At 48.8% G+C, this 21,077-nt stretch overlaps 1 protein-coding gene and 1 long non-coding RNA gene across 6 annotated transcripts in view; one reads left to right on the forward strand and one right to left on the reverse strand.

Moving 5' to 3' along the window:
• The window catches only part of VWC2 (von Willebrand factor C domain containing 2), a 133,148-nt gene that overhangs the window by 9,230 nt on the left and 102,841 nt on the right, over positions 1-21,077 (forward strand). For all 4 annotated transcript variants that reach the window (XR_003516669.2, XR_003516668.2, XR_003516670.2 and 1 more), the window contains exon 3: positions 14,404-14,533. Coding sequence is in view for 1 of the 4 variants with exons in the window: in XM_027575073.2 (XP_027430874.1) it covers positions 14,404-14,533 (130 nt within the window). In the remaining 3 variants the exon portion in view is untranslated. The remainder of the gene's footprint in view (positions 1-14,403; positions 14,534-21,077) is intronic.
• On the reverse strand, positions 472-9,474 carry LOC113912037. 2 transcript variants are annotated; one of them, XR_003516671.2, is made up of 3 exons: positions 7,991-9,474; positions 915-1,139; positions 472-830 (listed from the first exon to the last, which is right to left on the reverse strand). It is a non-coding gene; the product is annotated as an uncharacterized LOC113912037 (long non-coding RNA). The 2 variants fall into 2 exon arrangements; XR_003516672.2 differs by having other exon boundaries at positions 474-830; positions 915-1,074.

Below are 21,077 nucleotides of genomic sequence, written 5' to 3' on the forward strand. Positions count from 1 at the left end.
CTCCTTTTGAAGGGCATTTGCTCTCCAGCTGACCACATACCCATTTGGCACGATTTATCCATGATCCTACAGCCACATGGAGAGAGATGTCATTTTAGGAGCCCCGATCCCGTGCCGTCATGTCCCGCCTCTTCAGTTTGAGTCAGCATCTTCTAGAACTTCGAGGTCAGAGTACTTACCATCTAAGGATGTCTGGGTGAGCCATTTTCCTGTTGCATTCATGAGTCCCTTGGCAATTCTCAGGCCTCCTTGTTTTCCAGTGGACCAGAGTGGAGAGTATCCTGATTATCTCTCCATTTATGAAAAGTCAATGAAATACATGTGAAAGCACTTTGAACCTACGAATCTCTGAACAAATGAAAAAACAAAAACCAAAAAAGCCTGCAGCTAGATTAGTGTGGTTTCTAGGGGGGTCCTGTTGAGTGTGCATCTTGTGGGAGATGACTCTCCCCTAGCCGGGTGTTTGGTCCCTGGGAAGACTTCCAGCAGAGACTTGTCATTGGGGAGGGGCTCTCTGGGGCTTGCGCGAACATATTTCCTCAGTGGATGGCATCTCCGAGTCTGATAAATCCCAACAAAAATCTAGTCTTGCTTTTTTTAATTCAGAAAAAATTGTTTGGGACAAATATTTGCCAAGCACTGGGCAAGATGCTGGAGACATAATGACAAGCTTTGGAGTGCGTCCAGTAAACAGGCAGTGACCCAGGAGTGTGTGATGGGCTGTGAGGAGCATCATGGGTCTCTGCAGGGTACGCAGGTGGAAACGGCCCATCTAGACTCTGTGGCTGATGGTTTGTTTTTAAATGACCGAGCAATCCTGGGGCAGGTTTCTGGGGAAGAGATAAGAATCTATCACAAATAGAACAGTTGTGAGTTTGGGTAGAGGATACGGTTTTCCACCCCAGCCTACATACCCGGTAGCCATCCTTCGTGGTATGGTTCTGACCACATAGCTGGAAATCCTTTTTGTGCTGCTTCTGTTCCAAGCCTGAGATCCTGCCAGCTGGATTTCACTTCTCATTCTATTTCTGTCGGGCACTGGGGTGCGGCCAGGACATGGAGTGCCTTTCGAATCTGCAGAAAAGGATGATGTCAGGCATCTGCCCATGGCCCTGCAAGTTCTCTCGGAAGCCCTAGGCCTGTAGAAAAGCGTAGGGATGGAAAATTAAGATGCCATGTGGCTCTGAGCATTCCAGAAATGATTTTGCTTTAAACACGATGAGACCACCCCTTGCTTGCCTGGGAATATGGAGGAATGATAGCCTGAGAACCTACCATTTACCAAACTCATGAAATCCCAGATATCATATAAAACACATTTTCTTAAAAGCACAGCTGAAATGGCAAAAAAAAAAAAAAAGAAAAAGTAAGAGAAATTAATCCTCGCAGGTAGAATCTAGACAGGAAAGTCAGCCTTGTAGTGGTGGCCATCGGAGAACATCCCTTGATGCCTGGGACCCAGGCCTTGGGTACTCGCAGCCAGGCTGGGGCACATGACAAACCCAGGGCTCCAAGGGGAGAGCATCAGATCAGGATGTGTCTCATGAGGCCGTGCTCCCCTGAAGAGCATGTACTGCAAAGGGGCAGTGCAGACAGAGTGCCCCGGATGGGCCTCAGGGCTGGGTTGACCTGACAGGTTTGCTGTGAATATTTGTTGTCTCTAGTGCATGCACTCTCTTACGAGCATGAAACCCATATTCATGCTTCCCTGAGTGGTCCAAAAAAATCCAGGTGGGATATTTTTGTTTAAAGGGGCCACAGGTACCTGACAGAAGCAAACGCTCCCAGGAGGAATGCACACTCCACCCAGGCTGCAAAGAATCCCCACAAGTAGTGTTCAAGGAATGTGACAGCAGAATGAAAATCACACACTCGTAGGGGTGTCATCAACAAGGGTCCACCGAGACCAACATAGTCCAATAAGATGCAGATGTTGGGATATAAATGGAACTACTTAATATGCAAAAATATATATGTTGAAATAAACCGTATGGGTAAACAAAACAAGCATATTCCAAATACTAGTCAGCTTTGAAAGAGAGTCAGGTAGAACTTGTATAAAGGAATGATATATAGTTTGAATTAATATTCAGTGGGAGGTTCAACAGCACATCAAATAGTTTATGGGATAATTCAGTGAACCAGGAAATAGACTTAAAGAAGTCACCCAGAGTGAAACACAGATGCACAGATGGATCATAGGAAGGAGATGTTTTGATTCGTGGAGGACAGGGAGAGAAGATTTAATATGGATCAGATCAGAATTCTGGAAGGGGTAGTAGGAAATATGGGAGAAATGAGGGGTTCGTGTCCAAGATGATCTACTTGAAACACAGTTATTGTCCGATTCAGGAATCCCCATGAATCCAAAGAAAGATAAAAAGACATCCAGCCCCCTAGCCATATCATAGTGAGATTGCAGAGCACCCAACATAAGAGATTTTCAGAGCAACCAGAGAGAAAAGACTTGACCTGCAAAATAATAGTAACTATGAATACGGCTGACTTCTTCTCAACAGGGGAAAACCCCAAACAGTAAGAGAACATCTTTAAAGAGCAAAGAGAAAAGAAGAGTTAATCCAATTTATGTATCCAGCAAAACTATCCTTCAGGAAGGAGCGTGAATGAAGATATTTTTATTTATTTTTTTAGATTTTTTTATTTTTATTTTTCGACAGAGAGAGGGAGACAGTGAGAGAGAGAATGCAAGCAAGGGGAGTGGGAGAAGCAGGCTTCCCGCCGAGCAGGGAGCCTGACGTGGGACTCGAACTCAGGACCCTGGCATCATGACCCAAGCCGAAGGCAGACGCTTAACGACTGAGCCACCCAGGAGCCAGATATTTTTATTTTTTTAAGATTGTATTTATTTACTTATTTATTTAGATAGTGAGTGGGGGAGGGCCTGAGGGAGAGAGAGAATCTCAAGCAGACTCAGCACTGAACGCAGAGCCTGACTTGGGGCTCGATCTCACACCCTGAGATCATGACCTGAGCCAAAATCAGAAGTTGGATGCTTAACCAATGGAGCCACCCAAGCGCCTCTTGAAGAAGATATTTTTAAACAAAAATAGAGCATGCCATCCAACAAACTGTTACTGAAAGAACTTCAAAATGCCATCTAAAGAATGAAATTCAGCAAGGAGGAACGTGGCCCTGGAAGCCAAGCCACAGAGTCAAGAAGGAATGGAAGAAAACTCACTGCTCCCTGAAGTGTAGACCCGTGGCTCTCCACTGGGGGTCATTCATGTTGAGGGGATGTTTGCAATGTGTGAGGACATTTTTTGGGTCATAACTGGGGTGGGGTGGGAGGCCACTGACATCCGGACGTGCTGCCAAAGTCCTACCACCAGGATGGAGAGCAGTCCCTGACAACCAGTGTCAGGAATGCTGGGGCTGAATACCCCATCTGTAGACTACCTAAGAAGAGGGGTGGTCTCCAGGCTGAATTTTGAGTTGGGATCTTTATCCTTGAACGTGCAGGAAATGCCATTAGATACAACGTAAATGTTCTTGGAAAAAAGTCCTTATGGGGGCCCAGCTAGCTCAGCTTTAGGCCAAGTCATGCCATAGGTGAGCAGTTCCAAAGGCCCCTCCTGCTTTCCAGGGCTGTTGGTCACGGACGCTGCCAAGCTCCCATCACCTGTGAACGTGTGCTCTTGCCCTTCCTGCGATCACGTTCAGATCACTTCAAGGTGATGCGCCCCCCCCCCCCCTTCCTTGGCTCTTAGTATCGCTCTTGGTGCCTGTGGTCCATGAGGTAGCTCAGAAGTAAATGGTATCGTCTCTACCAAAACCTGCCAGAGGGACTGGTCCTTCTGTATGGTCCTTTTGCTGTCCCCATGGGTGGTCAGGCCACACTAATGTATTGCCCTCATTCAGCTTCAAAAACAATTTCTGACTTCTATTTTACTTCCAAATCTCATGGGACTTTGGAAAAGGTATCTCAGTATCTCCGTAGAGGCTTAAAGCAGATAAAACACAAACTTAGGTTCCAGCAAGTCGTGACTCATTTATTAAATCCTGTTAAGGCGTCAGAAGCGATAGCTGTACTGGTCACGCTCTTGAACAGGGACACAGAGCCCTCGGCCAGTGTACAGGCTGTTATGGTGGCATCTCTGTCCCCACAGCCACAGTGCAGGGAGTCCCCAGATGGTCAGGATGCAGCAGTCCCTGGTCTTGTAGGGCAAGTCTGCCCTGCGCACCTGTGCCTCGACCCACTGGTGGCTTCCCCATGTCACACACACAGACACGTCAGGGGCGCTTAGGTTGGAAGAGAAGGAAATCTGACAAGGTCGCTGCCTTTCCTTGGGCCTGGGCGAGCAGCGGAAGCAGGCAGCCTGAGGGACGAGCTGTGCTGATGTCAGTCTCTCGGCTCAGGTCACCTCCTGCTGACGGCAGACTTCCCCTCTGGTCCCCACACCCTTCAGGACGCCAAGGAAGAAAGCTCATCTTGCTCCCGGTGACAGCAGGGGGCACCTGGCACAACTTCATGGTCCGCCCTCGGGCACCACGCTGCCTGGGCCTGAGCCTGAAGAGAGCTCTTCTTGGGAGAGAGCCCTGCAGTGTCTTCTCCACCCAAGCTGAAAACCCCACAGAAAGGGACTTCATTAAGTGGAGACACGGCTGGCAGTGTCCTGTTGTAATTCCAGGATCCTCTGGAAGAGGCTCAGCTTCAGGAAGAATGCGGGGCCAAGGGTGTGAGCTGGCAGTGCCCGCCGGCCCCGGGCTCGGGCCATGGTCCAGCACCTTCCGGGTAATTGGCAGCTGACACACACTGAACAGAGTTTCAAGGCAGCCAGACTCTGACCTCAGATGCTGTCCAGACGGGTGTCTGCGTGGCCACCTGATAGTTGGGGAGTGTGAGCCCTGTTCCTGGAGCGTGGCCAGCTTTGGGCAGAGGAAATGGACACACTGCTTTGGTCGTCTTCATTCCTCCCCGCTGAAGATGAGCATTATTGCTGTCGTCTCAAACGACGAATGCCAAAATGAGCAGCACAGTTTAGTTTTCTTCTGGTGTGTGTGTGTGTGTGTGTGCGTGTGTGTGTGTGCATGTGTGTGTGTGTTGGGACGAGGTACGCCCTTTGGTTTCAGTGTGTGTTTTTTTTTTCAAGTTTGTCACAGTCCCCACCACTCTCTATTGTGCACTCGTTCACCACCTTGTTTCCTTACCTGACAAGCCCCTGAAAAAATTTGAATTTATGATCCCTGAGAGACCCGATCCCATGTCATGCCCTCATGCCCACCTTTTATTTTATTTTATTTTATTTTAAGATTTTATTTATTTATTTAACAGAGAGAGACACAGTGACAGAGGGACCACAAGCAGAGGGAGTGGGAGAGGGAGAAGCAGGCTTCCTGCTGAGCAGGGAGCCCCATGAAGGGTTGGATCCCAGGACCCTAGGACCATGACCTGAGCAGAAGGCAGACGCTCAACGACTGAGCCACCCAGGTGTCCCTCATGCCCACCTTTTAAAAGCCTACTCTTTGCAAGGCATTTAATTTTAGTCATTTATATATTAAGGGAAGACCAAGCTCTGTTTCTTTCTCTCAGGGATTACTTACCTTACACCCTCTCACTCTAAAACAAGAGGCTTTTGATCTTCCCATTTTTAAAACCAGAGAAGTTTGGCTTTAACAACATTTTTCACAGGGACATTATCGACCCGCTCTGCCCCCAGTAGGTAGTAGAGCCCCATTGGGAACGTGTCCCTTCTATTAAGGGCTTAGTTTAGGAATCTGTGAACGAGCAGAACCTCTATTAAAGTGGCTCCACCAAAATTCTCAACATCACCTGCCCCCCGGGGAGGGGGCACAGAGGCCCCGTGTGGTTCCCGTTGCCTGTGGTCATGGCGCCTCCTCTCTCCATGCCCTGCTCTGTGTGCAGAGGGCCGCGGGCTGGCCCGCCGTGAGCACGTGTCTGCCTCCACCACAGAAACTGACAGACACGTCTCACCATTGTGGAGGCTGGGAGCAGGGTCTGGTTCTGTTGAGGCTTGAAGATGGCTGCCTTCACCCTGTGTCCTCCCACGGTGGAGAGAAAGCCCAGAGTGACCGCCAGGCTCTTCCTTTCCTTCGAAGGGCACTAATCCCCACCTTGGGGCCCCAGCCTCCTGACCTCAGCTCCTAACATCCCCACATCTTATATCATCCCATTGAGGGTTAAGGCTCCAACCAATGAGTTTTGGGGGGACGCATACATGCAGTCCATAACAGGAGGCTGGCATACTTTTGGCTGCATCTGATCTGACCGTGGAATCAGTGCCTTCCAGAATGTTCACCAAGTCTGGATCTTTAGCCCAGAAGAAATAATCTTCCTCATTTTTGCCTTAGCCACTCAACTTTGGCCTCAGAGTGGAAGACGCCACATAAACACTGCTGGCATTTTCCCCCCTCTCTTAGGTGAGATCCCACATGCTCTGTATTAATCTGAAGGAATTCATCACAAGAGGATTTGAAAGGCATTCTTAGACAGACGGTCTTGCCACAAGCTAAGCCGTAAAGAAGGAAAAGTCATTCCTTGATGCGGCATTGGGTTGTCAGACTGTTGTACTGTTGATCTGTTGGGCGGTAGGCGGGGTGGCTTTCTTCCCAAGACTGGAAGGCTGACAGCTTCTGGGGACAGTTCTTAATTAAGTCCCTTTGTGTGCAAATCCGCTCTCTGACAGAGAGTGGAAAGACAAAGAACAAAAAAATAATCTTTCTCAAAGGGCTCGGGAAGCAGAAGCTTTCTGTTGCTGCATGGCCAGTGGCTTGTGCTGGAGGCTGGAAGGGGGCTGAAGATCAAGCCCAATTCACTTCGGGGCGCAGAAGGGAGGGTGGAGGGGCACGCAGGGGTCCGGAGCCGTCCGTGCTGGCCTGCCTGGCCGAGGGAGCCTGGAGGACGAGGTCCAGCAGGTGCCTCCGTGTCCCCGCTGGACCCTACTGCTGTCCATGTGGAGACAGAGCTTTGGGGTGCCTGGGCTGGTTTAATAAGACAGTTCCAGGTAAGGAACCCGAGGTAGCCTGGGGGAGAGAGTTAGTTTGAGGCGACAGCACTGTCCCAGTCCCAGCGTCTTGCAGGGAGTCGGGCAAGGCTGCTGAGACTTGCTGTGTGTTTCTTGACAATGCACCAGACTTGTGGGTGTGTTTCGAGCCAGGAAGAAAATAAAGCACAGTTGAAAGGCAGTGCTCCTGCATTTTTCTCCAGCTCCCAAATAACACAGCTCCAGGCGATCGGAAGCTAGTGAGACCTGGTAATTTACATAGAAGCGGACTCTGTGATTTCCCTCTAAGTGCATCTTGCTAACGAGCGTGACACCGGGCACTTTGGAAACAGGCTCAGCCGCTGGAAAGGACGCTTCCGCCATCTGGTGACCAAAATGTGACAGTGACTTTTGGAGAAGCTGCTTGTCATCCCCCGCAAAGACCGCTCTTAGTGACCAGCCGTTTTGCTTGGTGCCTCTGGCAACTTGCTGCTTAAGTCATTAATTCACCGTCATCATATTAATTCCATAACAGGGTCAGGATGTATAAACACGGCTCAGATGTGCAAACACCAAAGTACCGCTCCTGAGCTTTCGAAGGAGCCCTTCGGTGCTGTGACTCCCCACATCTGATGATGATGGAAAGTGTGGTCCTTTCAGGTTTTAGGAATCTCATTTTGGGGTAATTACTCAGCACTGCAGGATTTCTCCCCTTGGAAGATGTCTTTCATTTCTTTTCATTCTTCCCAAGATGGTACTGGGAGCTCAAGTAGCCTCTTGGCTTTGGGAAGCGCACCTTGTCCGGTGTAGAGGGGGCCTCCCGGTGCCAGGTGCAGGGGCTCCCGTGTGGCCAGGACAGGGGTGTTGTGCTGCCCCCCCCCCCCCCCGGGGCTGTGGCTGTGGGCTTCCCTTCTGCCCTGTGCTGCTGCCCCATCCCCAGGCTCTCAGGATCCCCCCTGGGCTGTCTGGCTTGAGGTCCCCCCGCTCCGGGTCCCTCCCCGCCTCTATGGCCGCCCCATCCTGCTCACCTTCCTTAACCATCTTCCCTCTCATTCCAACCAGAAGCCACAACTTTGCCTCGGAATTTCTTACTATGCGCACATCTCAGTCGGCGTCTGTGACTTTCTTGCATTCTGTTGGTTTCTCTTTCACTCGGTTATGCCTCAGCGCCCTAGCCGGACTGAGCACCGCGGCGGGCGGTGGGGATTTTTTTCATATCTGTCCTTGATGTGCAGGATTCCGCACGGCAGGGGGCCTGGGGGGCTGCACAGAGGATGGGGGTCTGGCGATGGGACCCGGGGAGGACAGTCCTGGTGTCGCTGTCCCAGGACCTGTGTGTCCATCATTCCCAGTCTGTGGGATGCGTGTGTCCAGACCTTGTATCTTCTGTGTGTGGGTTTGAAAAGAAGTTTGTCCACTGGCTGAGTAACAGAGTCTGAATCCCCAGCTGCTCGGTACAAATTTGAGCTCTTTAAAGGCAAGCCTGGCAAACAGAACAGTTAGAAAATCTGTAGCAGGAAGAGCACGTGTGACATCTGTCCCCCTGGGTCCGGGACTCGACTCCTTCAGAATCTGGAGGCTCTGCTTTCTGATCTCAGGCATGCATCGAGCTCCTCAGTTCCCAAACGTTGGTTTACACATTCTCAGGTCCCTTCTGCAAAGTCGCTGCCTTAGCGTTCACGTCCCGCTGACGACTGAACCTTCTCTTCCATCTGTGGATCACACGTGTCCTGCAAATCCCGATCCCTCTCAGGGGAGAGATTCGTCTTTGTTTCCTTGTCCCCAGGTGTGGGTGTCTGATCCTGGTGCAGCTGTTTATGGGGCGCTGAGCCACTCTTCCCGCGGCAAAGCTGTGAGTTTTATTCTTTGTGTTTTTCATAACGGGCCGTGCAAGTTCATTTCAGCTCTTTCCGGCCATCTCTTTCTCGACTCCGTCAAGATCTAGTGAGCCTGGATATTTGCACTGGCTCAGTAACCGTAACAATCCCAGACGTGACGGAGACATGGCCCTAGTTTTGAGTTGTCCCTGAATCGAGTTGGCTGCTCATCCACAGCCTGGGATCGGGGCTCTCGGTGCCGGAGAGTCTCTGCTCTAAGCCAGCGCGCCGGGGAGAGTTCAGGGGGTTTGGAAGGAAGGGAAGCACGGGCGGGGGTGGGGGAAAGGTAAAAGGAAGTCCAGATCTCAGTGTCCTTCTTTGTTGTCGTATTAATCTTACTTCGTGTCATTGCAGCATCCAACAGTTTGGGGGTTATCAATGGAACACCTCTGCCGATGGAGGAAACCGAAATGGGGAGAAGATTTTATCTGATGGTGAACGGTTTTTCTTTGTGAAGGTTCTATGTTCTCAGCTCCTCTGCTCTTTCTTCTCTGTGTGGAAGTCAATCCCATCTATGAAAATGTTACAGTTGTTCGGGTCTGTTCTGCCTCCCAGTTGTCTGTTCCTAAGGAAGCATCTGCATCCAGCCTAGAATTGTCCCCTGACCGCGAGGAGCCAGTGCATTTGGTGGTACTCAGGTGTCATGGCACCTCCTCCAGCAACCACAGCAGAAAGTTCCAGATTGGAATATAGCAGTGGTTGTCACTGAGGCAACCGGATTCAGGTGCCACATGGCATTGTCTGCCTCTCGCCCAGCCAGTGGTCCTTTTAGGCAGCACAACAGGAGGGTGTGTTGTAGCTGGACTTGAGGAAAGAAGGCGGGTCTTCTGGTGCACAGTGAGCGAATCTGCTCTGTAGGAAGGATGGAGTGAGTTTCTGCCCTCCCGCGGGAAAAGAGATTTGGGACACAGACAAGACCAGGATTCCCCATTCAGCGCGCTTTCGGCAATATTTCAGAGCCTGGTCCTTCTCCTGGTGATAATGATTATAATCACGGTTACGAAATTATACAAGGCAGTGCTTCCTACAGATTGACACCTCATTGAAGCTGAGTTCATTAATGTGAAATACAGGTGATACACTGTAGAGCTGCTTATATACTCCTCGTTTAGAAGCAACCCACTCAACCTCTGTCCCACTCTCGTATAGATCTTTAACTTGTCCGTATAGGGCACTCGACCTACACCATATCCGTTTCAGTAGGCATCATTTCACATTTGAGAACTGCCTCACCTATAAATTACGGTTCCTGTTCCTGCTTATTTGTTTCGAAAGAGGTGCAATCTTTATTTTATGGCCCTTACAGCCAACGTACATGTGATATAGCCATGTGTATAATTAGTGAGCATTACGAGGGCCTAATTATGAGCTACCCTCAAGTTAATAGCTCTCTGGAGCCTCTGTCGTGCATTGTGTTTAGGGTCGCTTCACTGAGAACATGCTCAGATGGGTCGGTCCTTCATTGCTTTGCCTCAGGCTTGAGGGTAAATTTCTTGGATCCACTTTGAAGATAATAATTTGGCCGAGTAAGCGAGGCCAGCGCCCTCAGCCTGGACCCTGGATCTGAGGCTGGCCCCAGGGCACTTGACCCGCTGCCGTTCTTGCTAACCAGCCCAGCTCCCGCCCATGCTCTTCCCTTCCAGAAACATGGCGGAAGTGGTCTTCATCCGTCTGGTTTCAGGACGGGGATGACTGAACACATACCACGGAGCTTGTCTTTAGTCTCACTCCCAATTCCTATTCTCTTTACCCGACACAAGTCCTGCCTCCTCCTGGCACACAGTGGGTGCCCCGAGAAGGGGGACTTTTCCTCACATGCCCGGCTGTTCTTCTAGGCTCTGTGTCTAAATTCTGTCTATTCAGAACTTGGGTTTGTAACTGGAGGATGGCAGAGAAGGGTATTTCTGTCACAAGGCAGGCCGTACAGAATGTGGGCTGTGATTTGCTAATGAGAGGGGCTACTGTTACAAAGTTAGGTTACCCCTGGTAAAATGTCTTTTGGGGACCGAACAGCTTTGGAAGCAGAGAAAGGATTGCCTTGCCTGACTGCAGAAATGCACCTGGAGAGTTCATGTTGTTGGTCGCAGACTCAGTAACGCACAGGGCACGCTCACTTTTAACTTCCACGGTGGGACAAGGAACCCAGGGGATGGCAGGAGGCCCTCTGGTGCCCGTGCTGGTGGGTGAGGACTCTGTAGCTTTGGGACTGCTCCGACCCGGTGGCTAGAGTCAGAATCCTCTCCTGTGGCTAGAGTCAGAATCCCCTCATGGGGCAGACAAACCTCCACCAGAGTCCTGGCTGCTGGAGTCAGCTCCCTGCACCTGCTGCTGTGGGGGGCGCAGGGTTGGGGGGGGCTCCAGCCATACATGTGACGTGATGAAATAAGCCGGAAAGAGGGTCACGGGCACCCGGAATGCCAGCTGCACCCCATGACTGCTGACCCGAGCCCTGTGTTGAGACCCGGGGCTGAGGCTGCCAGGCTTCTGGGTAGCCTCCCCCCATCTCAGTCTGGGGAGGACCCCGGTGGATCCCCCGTAGAGGAGCCTGAGCAGAAGGTGCTCTCCTGAGGATCGGACAGACCCAGCGACAGCGCTGGTGTGGGAGTCGGGGGTGCAGAGGTGGGGTGGGACTGGCAGCAGGGAGACCTCAGCTGTCCTGAGTCCAGCGGGGTCCTGTCACACCTCTCCTCTGTGACTCGGTGACGCTGAGCTCGTGTGGCTGCGTCTTCCTGGGCCAGCCGCTGAGTTCACATGGGTGGGAAATGAGGTGATGGGCTTAAGGAGGGGAGGGGCCGGCTGCACCTGTGCTTCCCAGCGGAGAGGGGGGTGAAGCCTGACCCTCAGTGATCAGAGCCAGACACGCAGAGACGGGCAGAGGGGCCCAGCGGGAGGTCTCTGGGGTGGGATTGGGGCCACCCCATGCCCTGGGACCGGCCACCGACGGGACACTGGAGAGTTCTATTAGGTCACCCCCGTCCTGGGCAGGGGTCCCGGGAACCGTGCTCAGGCGGGGAGCTCTGACTCAGAGCAGGCAGGATTCCTATGAACAGCGTGTGGGGGCCTTTGCCCAGGTGAGACTGCTGTGGACACGGTGCCATCTCGGGGGATGGGCGGGGCTTGGCCGCCTGGCTCCGTGTGGGACTCAGCAGAGCTGAGCCTCCTGTGTGAGGGACAGGAGCCCCGCGTGGGGTGTGGTGAGGACAGGCAGAGCAGGTGGTAGGAGGTGAGGCCTGCGTGTGACGTTCTGGTTTGTGGTGGTCCTGCTTCTGAGCCTCAACTCGTATGTATGTGTGTATATATATATATATATATTTATTTTAGGTTTATTTATTTGAGACAGAAAGAGCGAGCGAGCAGGGGGCAGGGCAGGGGGAGAGAGAATCCCAAACAGACTCAATGCTGAGCATGGAGCCCTACCTGAGGCTCGATCCCAGGACCCTGAGATCATGACCTGACCTGAAACCAAGAGTCGGATGCTTAACCGACTGAGCCACCCAGGCGCCCCTCAACTCATATGTTTGAGACATGAACACATCTCCAAAGAGCTGAATCAGGATTTGTAAATGTTCTGTGATAGCAAAGCTCACAGTAGAACTTCTGATCAAGTTGCAGAACCTTTAAGAAGGTAGCAGTCCGGGCTGTGGGCATCCATGGTCCGAGCTTCGCTCTGTGCCGTGGACACCGTGAGCTTGCAGAGCCAGGAGCAGGAGGTTCCGGGCTGTCTTGCCCAGGATGTGCTCCCTTGTGTGGGGAGCTGCAGGGTGAGGCCGCCTCTAGTCCTGCTTCCCGAGTGTCCGCAGTCTTTGTGACCCACACCTGCTCCTTTGTGGTTTTTCCTGGAGCTCTCCTCGGGGACAGCCGGGAGGCCTGGTCTCCCCTTCTTTCAAATTCCCAAACCAACGTGGAGCTTCTTCCTGCATCCCTGCAGTGTAGCCTACGTGGGGGTGGTGCCGGGCTGTGCCCCTTTCTTGAGGACAGACCCCGACGATTGCTGACCCTCTTGTTCCTTTCGGACGAGCCTGCCCTCTAGATGGGACTGTCCTCTAGATGGGACTGTCCTTACCTCTTCTGGGGCCAGGGGGCCTGCCTGGCTCCCCACCATCTAATCCACCCTGTCTGTGCTGTGTGGCTTCGGTCCGAGTCCTTGCACTGAAGGCTCGGACACGCAATGAACCATGTCTCTTGCAGCTCAAGGTCTCTGCTTTGAAAACTCACGATCCTTTCCTTATCCTGCTTGCTAAGTAAATCCACCCTCGACAGAAGGATGCTACAGGCTGAAGGGGGAATTAGTAGCTGGCAGGAAGAAAAGACAGTAGCAACAAAAAGCAAAGTTCGTTACAGTAGCAAGAAAGCCTCATGGTGCCCAAAGCGCTCCTGGAAAATGCGCCCTTGTGTTGTTGCAAGATTGGCTTCAGCTTCTAAGGCTGTCCTGCACACCAGCTCAACATTTTACCCTGGGCCGCTCACTCACACCCACACACACTCACACTCACACTCATACACCTCAGCCCTCACTCCCAGCCAGGTTGACAGTGGTCTAGAGCTGGACAAGAGCCTTTACGTTTAAATACAAACTGAGCTTTTGCTTCGTGAGATTACCAGTGTATTTGGTAGAGATTTGAGTTGTTAATTTTTGGCGTTGGCTAGACGGAGGAGGCATCTGTGAGTGTTGTAAGGGAGTGTTCTCTCCCTTACAAGTGCTGGTTGGTTAGGGTGTGGTATGCAGAGTGCCCAGGACCCCCCTGCCCAGGGCGCTCAGCCTGACAACCCCCCCCCCCCACCGCCACCTCCACTATCTTTTAAACCGTCCATTTCCATGTAGCGGCTTCTGCTGCTGGCTGCTGGCTCTGCATATGCCGTTTCTGCTTTGTCCTGGGTCAACCCCGATGGAAAATCACTCTAGTGGTGATTTCCAGGAAAAAAAAATCATCCGCATCACAGCCTGCGTGTCACCGTGGCAGGATCAAGTTGGTGGCGTGCAGCCTTTCCAGGAATTCCATTGTGCTTGACTGGAGTGATCCGAGAGGTAGAATTTGGGCCAGTGCAGTGCAGAGAAGGCTCCAGCGCCCTGGGTGGCAGAGGGAGGGCCCCCTGGAGGCGGTGGGGGAGAGAGGGAGCGCCTGCCTGAGCTCTGGAGTCGGGTCCCTTGGCAAGCTGCATTCCCCCCTTCTGCATCCTCATCAGTACACAGGGCGAGAATCCGAGAGAGGTATTTTAGTGCTGCTGTGAGGGTTACGTGAGGTCATCTTCAGCCACCTCCTGGCCAGGTACCTCCTTGCCTTGGCCCGTCCCATCCCCCTCTGCTATCTGCTCAGCTCCGGTGTGGCAGTGTCCCAGGCTAGCTGGGTGGCACCTGGCAGCGCTGTGGACAAGGGTCCTTCCGAGGGAAACCCGCTCCGCTCCAGCACCCTGGCTTTGCCCTTTGCAAACCACCGGGCTGGATCCCGTTTCACATTCCTCGAACATTTGGGCGTCTTCACAGAAAGTCTGGCGGGAGGGAAGACGTGCGTTTGTATGGGGAGGTTGGCGGGAGGTCTGACCCTGACCGTGGGCTTGTGTTTCAGGTGTCTCCGTGTGAGCGGTGCCGCTGTGAAGCCAACGGGGAGGTGCTGTGCACCGTGTCAGCGTGTCCTCAGACGGAGTGTGTGGACCCCGTGTACGAGCCTGACCAGTGCTGCCCCATCTGCAAAAATGGTACGTGAGCCGCAGGTCGAGCGCAGGGCTGCCTCCCACTTGCCTCCCAGTTCACCCCAAGTTCACTGCCTGCTTCGTGGTCGATGAAAGATGCATGCATGTGTGTGTTTGAACACGCGTCCGCACAGTCGGGGGCCCCAGGGGGACAGTTGGGAGCTGTTGTGCACGGAGGCGTGCACGCTCTTGCTGGTGTCAGCCCCGTGCTCTACAGAAGACCCAAGAAGCGCTTGGGGGAGAAATTCAATTTCCAGAGCGAGGAGAGTCCCTTACTTTCATTTAACTTTGTTCTTGCAAAGCAGTTTCTCTCTTTCCAAGACAAATCAAACATGCCGGTTGGGCTCATTTACTTTTCATTACTAAGTGAATTAAACTTTGGACATAATTAAATATTTTTCATAAGTAAATTAGGCAGGAAGAGCACCCCCTCTCCAGTGAGAGCCGTGGTAGATCAAAAGCCTCATCTGCTTTATGAAAAAGAAATGGCAAGATGTCCTTGATCATAACTGATAAAGGGAGAGCGTTTCCTCACCCTAAATAACGAGAATGACTTTGTACCTTGAAGTACTGAGCGCTGTTCTGGGGATCACGTTTTAAGAGGGTATTTGACAAGAGTGCATTCCCAGGGACAGTGGGCTTACCAATGATGGCTCGAGAGGGCGGCTGGATGAGGTAGTTGAGTTGGAGGCGAGCTGACTCTGGATTCATGATCAGGTCTTCAAGAGTTTGAGTCCCTTCCCTGAAGGAGGGATCTTGGGTGGTGTCTGTGTGGCCCCAGGGCGTGGTGCTAGGCCTCAAGGTCAGAGCCACAGATTGGCTCAGAAAGATGGGAGCATTTCCCTGACCTGAGCATGTCGGAGAAGGTGGTCGGCTCGAGAGGTGATCAGCTCGTCACTGCGGGGGTTACTGGCCCAAGCAGGAGGCCCTGCGATGCGGGCTTGGTAGGTGGCGGGGACGGTGACACAGCTCTTGTTAGCGTCTGGGGGGCATCTCTGGGAGGGTCAGTTAGGACTGGCAGGAATGGAGTCGGGGTGGGGAACGGGAGGCAGGTAGAGAGGCCGGCAGCCCTCGAGGGGGCGTGGGGTGAAGCGAGCCTGCTGAGGAGCCAGTGGGCACCTGGCGTCCATCAGGAGATCAGGGCGGCTCCTGTCCAGGCTGCAGTACCTGCTCGTGGACAGGGAAGCACACTGCACAAGTCACCTCTCATGGAGTCAGTGCTATTCAGTGGAAGGCTTAAATGTGGGCTGTCGAATATCTGGTTACCTTGAATATCCAAATACTGTGTGTTGTCTCTTGCCGAGCACGATAAGAAACAACATTTTGGCCCTCGATAGAGTATCTGTGTTTGGATATTTCCAAAGGATGGGAAGATGTGATTTCAATCTCTGAGGAAGCTCTAGTCCTTGAAACTTGGTAAAGGTTTCAAATCCACAGAGAACTTGAAATGCTTGTGCAATGAACAGGTGTAGACCCTTCACTCCATTTACCTTTCATGAACATTTTGCCATTTTTGCTTTATCTCTTTTGGTCTCTGTCTTTGTTCCCACTGGTCCCCATCTCTGCTGTACATAATCCAGTGCCATCAGCGCTTTTATTTCTTTGTTCCTTCCCATCATACACTCCGGAGACCTTCTATTTATATCACCACCAGCATGAAGCCTACCGAGTACAGTTCAAGATTTTTCTTTGTAGGTCTGTTTGCGCTTAGGATTTATCCCAGTCAGGGTAGAGAGTCAGTGGACTCTGTTTAGAAATTATCTGGATTAATTCTTCTTTACCATCTCCATGACATTGATCTTATAACTGAAAGTTTGTATCTCTTAATCCCCTTCACCTGTCTCTCCTCTCCCCCACTCCCTCCCCTGTGGTGGTCACCGGTTCGTTCTTGAATTAATTCCTTCTTGGTGTGCATATGCTAAAATTTTAAGGATTCTCACTTTGGTAGACAGCATGGGATGGAATAGGGCAGGATTTGGGGATATGGGATACTAGAGATTCTTAGAAGGAGCATAAATATGTTTTCTAAAACCGGATTCAAGAAGGATTTGTATTAAAAGGTTTTGATCCACGGGCTCGTGGGTGGCTCGGTCGTCAAGTGTCTGCCTTCGGCTCAGGTCATGGTCCCGGGGTCCTGGGATCGAGCCCCGCATCGGGCTCCCTGCTCAGCTTCTCCCTCTCCCAGTCCCCCTGCTTGGGTTCTCTCTCGCCGTGTCTGTCTCTCTCTCTGTCAAATAAAAAAAGAAAAAGATTTTGATCCAGTTATGTCAAAACATCAACAACTTCTTATTTTCAGGAGTACCAAGTAGAAAGAAGTTTAAATGAGCCTAATCATATAACATATTCACCAGATAGAAAGGCTTTCTGCCATCTATAATATTTAACCTTGACAGGTTAAATGGTGTTTGGAATTCTTACCAAAAGATTGGCTTGAAAAATGAGAAGGGTTTCTGTTGAACTTGAATACTCTGTAATAACTAACTGAGATTAGTGAATAATTTATGGTTGTCCATCTCTGCCACCCGCATACACAAAACAATGTTGTTATAAGAAAATATTACACGTGGACTCCAAGATTGTAGGACATCAAAAACAATGCCTTAGACAAAATTAGACGTAGATTGGATGGAATATGAAGGTTTTAAGTCCCGATCTCAGGAAACAGGCCTTTACTCTGCATACTCTAATGTCTTCACCTGTAGCATTAAATACTTCCTTCTCCCAACAAAGGGAAAACTACAGATCAGTTGCAAGCTGCCAAAGTCAATTGCGTCAAAGGTGCAAAAGTTTGAAACCAAGAATGCATGGGATATAAATAAATGATCACAAATCAAGTACAACTTAATATATTCACTTTGGTGACTTGTATAGCTCAATCTGCCAAGGATTTTCTTTTGATTAAATGGCTTGTGTGGCACTGTTGTTGTTGTTTTTTTTTTTTTTTTTCTTTCTCCCAGTGACACAAACAGCAAATGTTATTTATATGGACTTTCAGGATTTCAGATTTGCTCTGGAGACAGGGGCACTTCAGAGGTGAGGTTCACAGCACTCATTCCACTTAAGCCTGTTAGTCTCAGAACACTTGTGATTTTAAAAATCAGGAGACTCTGTTCTGCACGTGTGCATGTTCTTCCTTCATGCATGTGAGCGGGGCATGACCTTGACTCTGGGCCTTGTTAGAATCAGCTCTGATTCTCTAAAGGGGAATAGCATACCCAAGGTGGTATGAGGTACTTTGAGAGCACTAAGGCCCTGGGTGTGAAGACTGTACATCTCACTGCAGTATCGTTGCCCTTAACAACACAGTTGACCCTTGAATGACATGGGTTTAAACTGTGTGGGTCCACTTATATGCAGATTTTTTCCCCAATAAATACAAGACAGTCCTATAAATGTATCTTTGCTTCCTCATGATTTTCTTAACATTTTCTCTTCTCTAGCTTACTTTCTTGGAGGAGTACAGAATATAACACATACAGCATACAAAATATGTGTTCATCAATTCTTTGTGTTATCGGTAAGGCTTCTGATCAACCGTAGGCTGTGAGCAGTTAAGTTTTTGGGGAGTCAAAAGTTATACACAGATTTTTGACTATGCAGAGGTCAGTTCCCTAAACCCACACATTGTTCCAGGGTTGACTAGTTCTTGGCAGCTTTATTTCCCCAAGAAAATAAATATTTTTTTGGAGAAGAAAATGAAAACTTTTATAAAATTTGTAAGAAAAATACTGAGACTTCAAATTATTAGAAGCACTTTCATGAAAAATATGTGAGAAACACTGACTAAGAATTAGAGGGGTATTTTTTTCTCTCGTGTATCCCAAAGAGTAGCATAAAATCATAATTAAACCACGTGTAGTGAGTTGGACAGAACCGAATGGTGTGTGTGTGTGTGTGTGTGTGTGTGTGTGTGTGTGTGTGTGAGAGAGAGAGAGATTCATATCAAGATCCTTCTCACAAGGAAAAACGTACTCTCATTTGGCCTCACCATTGACTCTTTCCAAAATCTTTACCAAAGAAATAACACCAGTCTTTTGGAAATGCTTGGTTGCTATTTAAAAATGACATGATTTTTGTCCATTAAAAATCTAAAGGAAACTACAAATATCAGAATTAATCCTTGATACAGAGTTGTTGTACAAGGTCTCAATATGTAAAAATCAGCCATGTTTGTATATACCAGCAATCAGTAGAAATGAATTAAAAATTAATCTTTCGTGTAGTATATATATACAATGGAATATTACTCAGCCATCAAAAAAATGAAATCTTGCCATTTGCAATGATGTGGAACTAGAGGGTATTATGCTAAGTCAATCAGAGAGAGACAATTGTCAAATGATTTCACTCCTATGTGGAATTTAAGAAACAAAACAGAGTGGATCATAGCGGAAGGGGGGGAATAAAATAAGATGAAATCAGAGAGGGAGACAAACCATAAGAGGCTCTTTTTTAAATAAAGATTTTATTTATTTATTTGTTAGAGAGAAAGAGAGCACAAGCAGGGGGAGCTGCAGAGGGAGAAGCAAGCTCCCTGCCGAGCAAGGAGCCCGATGTGGGACTCAGTCCCGGACCCTAAGCCGAAGGCAGACACTTAACCAACTGAGCCACCCAGGTGTCCCAAGAGACTCTTAATCATAGGACACAAACTAAGCGTGGCTGGGGGGCAGGGAGTGGGGGACGTGGTAACTGGGTGATGGACCTTAAAGAAGGCACATGATGTAATGAGGACTGGGTGTTATATAAGACTGATGAATCACTGAACTCTACCTCTGAAACTAGTAATACACTATATGTTAATTAATTGAATTTAAATAAAAAATAAAAGGGAGAAACAAAAGATAAAAAAATTAAAAAATAAAAACTAATCTTTCAAGTAACATCATACATATTAAATACTTAGAAGTAAATCTAACAAAATTTGGCATGATTGCCACATTTAAAAATCCTAAAGCTTTATTGAGAGAAACTAAAGAAGTCCTAAATAAATGGAAGAATATAGCATGTTCATCATGGGAAGACTCAATAATGTGAAAAATGTCAGTCTGCCTCAAAGGAAGCTCTTGTTTCAGCACAATTCCAGTAAAAAAAGCAAAAAACAAAACAACAAAAATGATGTTGTGTATGTGTGTACATGTGTGGGTATTACCAAACTGATTCTAAAATCCACACGGAAATATAAAAGTTAAAAACTAGCCAGTGAAATGCTGAAGGAGAACAACAAAGCTGGAAAATGTATGAAAGTAAATAACATACTGTGATATTGTCTCGAAGATAAAAAGACTGACAACTGGGAGCAGAATAGAATCAGAAAAGACACAGACATAAAGATCACTAGGTGTACGATTAGGCTGGTGCTGCAGTAAAGTGGGATGGGGGACCTTTCCAATTAATGGTGTGAGGTGAGGCTGGGTATGAGATATAAGCTACCTTGCCTTCTACCTCACACTGTACAAAAAGATCAATTCCAGATAGCATTTAAATATGAAAGTTAGACTAACAGTGCTTTTAGAGGAAAACATAGGAGACCACCGTTATGATTTTGAGTAGGCAAAGATTAATTTAAAAGGACACTAAAAACATCAACCATGATGAAAGGAATTGATAAATTGGACTTTGTTAAAATTAAGAACCTCTGTTCGTCAAACAACGCTCATTAAGCCAGGGCAAAGCAGCCCATATATATAGGAAAAAATGCAACACATAAATCTCATAAATGACTAAACAACTCCAACACATAAAAACGAAGCTGAGAGATAAAAAAGAGAGAAAACCATAATGGGGATTCCCAACTCTCTTTGGATCTCAATGTCCTTCTCCTGTTCCACTGATCGGAGAGACACATCTTCTCAGTGAGTTTTGAGTACTGCCACTCCCCACTACTTCCAGGGCCTATTCTTGGTACAAAGACATGAGAGAAAGAAAATTGGATTTCCTGTTTTAATGAAATTAAATTAGAATTACTCTAAAGTAGATTGTGATAAATCGAGATGCATATTTTAATTCTTAGAACAGTAATTAAAACCAACAAAAGAATTAAACATGGCACACTAAAAATATTTATCTAACTTAAAAAAGGTAGTCAGAGAGAAACAGAAGATTAAAATCCAGGAAACTTGCAGAAAACAAACAAAAATGTATATGCACTTAGTAACACAGCCCCCAAATACATAAGGTAAAAATGGACACAATTCAAAGGAGAGCTAGAAACTTCAAATAACTGTAGATAGAAATTTCAACAAACCATCCAATAATTCATAGAAAAACTAGACAGAAAATTAGCAAGGCTATAGAAGACTTGAATGACACTTAAGTAACTTGACCTGACATATGTGTGAAAAATAGTACCCAACCACTGAAGAATTCTTTACAAGTGCAGGTGCACACTCTCTAGGGCAGACCATTTGTCAGGACATAAACAAGTCTTACTATATATATATTTTTTAAGATTTTATTTATTTATTTCAGAGAAAGAGAGAATGAGAGATAGAGAGCACGAGAGGGAAGAGGGTCAGAGGGAGAAGCAGACTCCCCGCTGAGCAGGGAGCCC

The sequence above is a fragment of the Zalophus californianus genome, chromosome 12 (assembly GCF_009762305.2).
Source record: "Zalophus californianus isolate mZalCal1 chromosome 12, mZalCal1.pri.v2, whole genome shotgun sequence".
In the NCBI taxonomy this organism is placed as follows: domain Eukaryota; kingdom Metazoa; phylum Chordata; class Mammalia; order Carnivora; family Otariidae; genus Zalophus; species Zalophus californianus.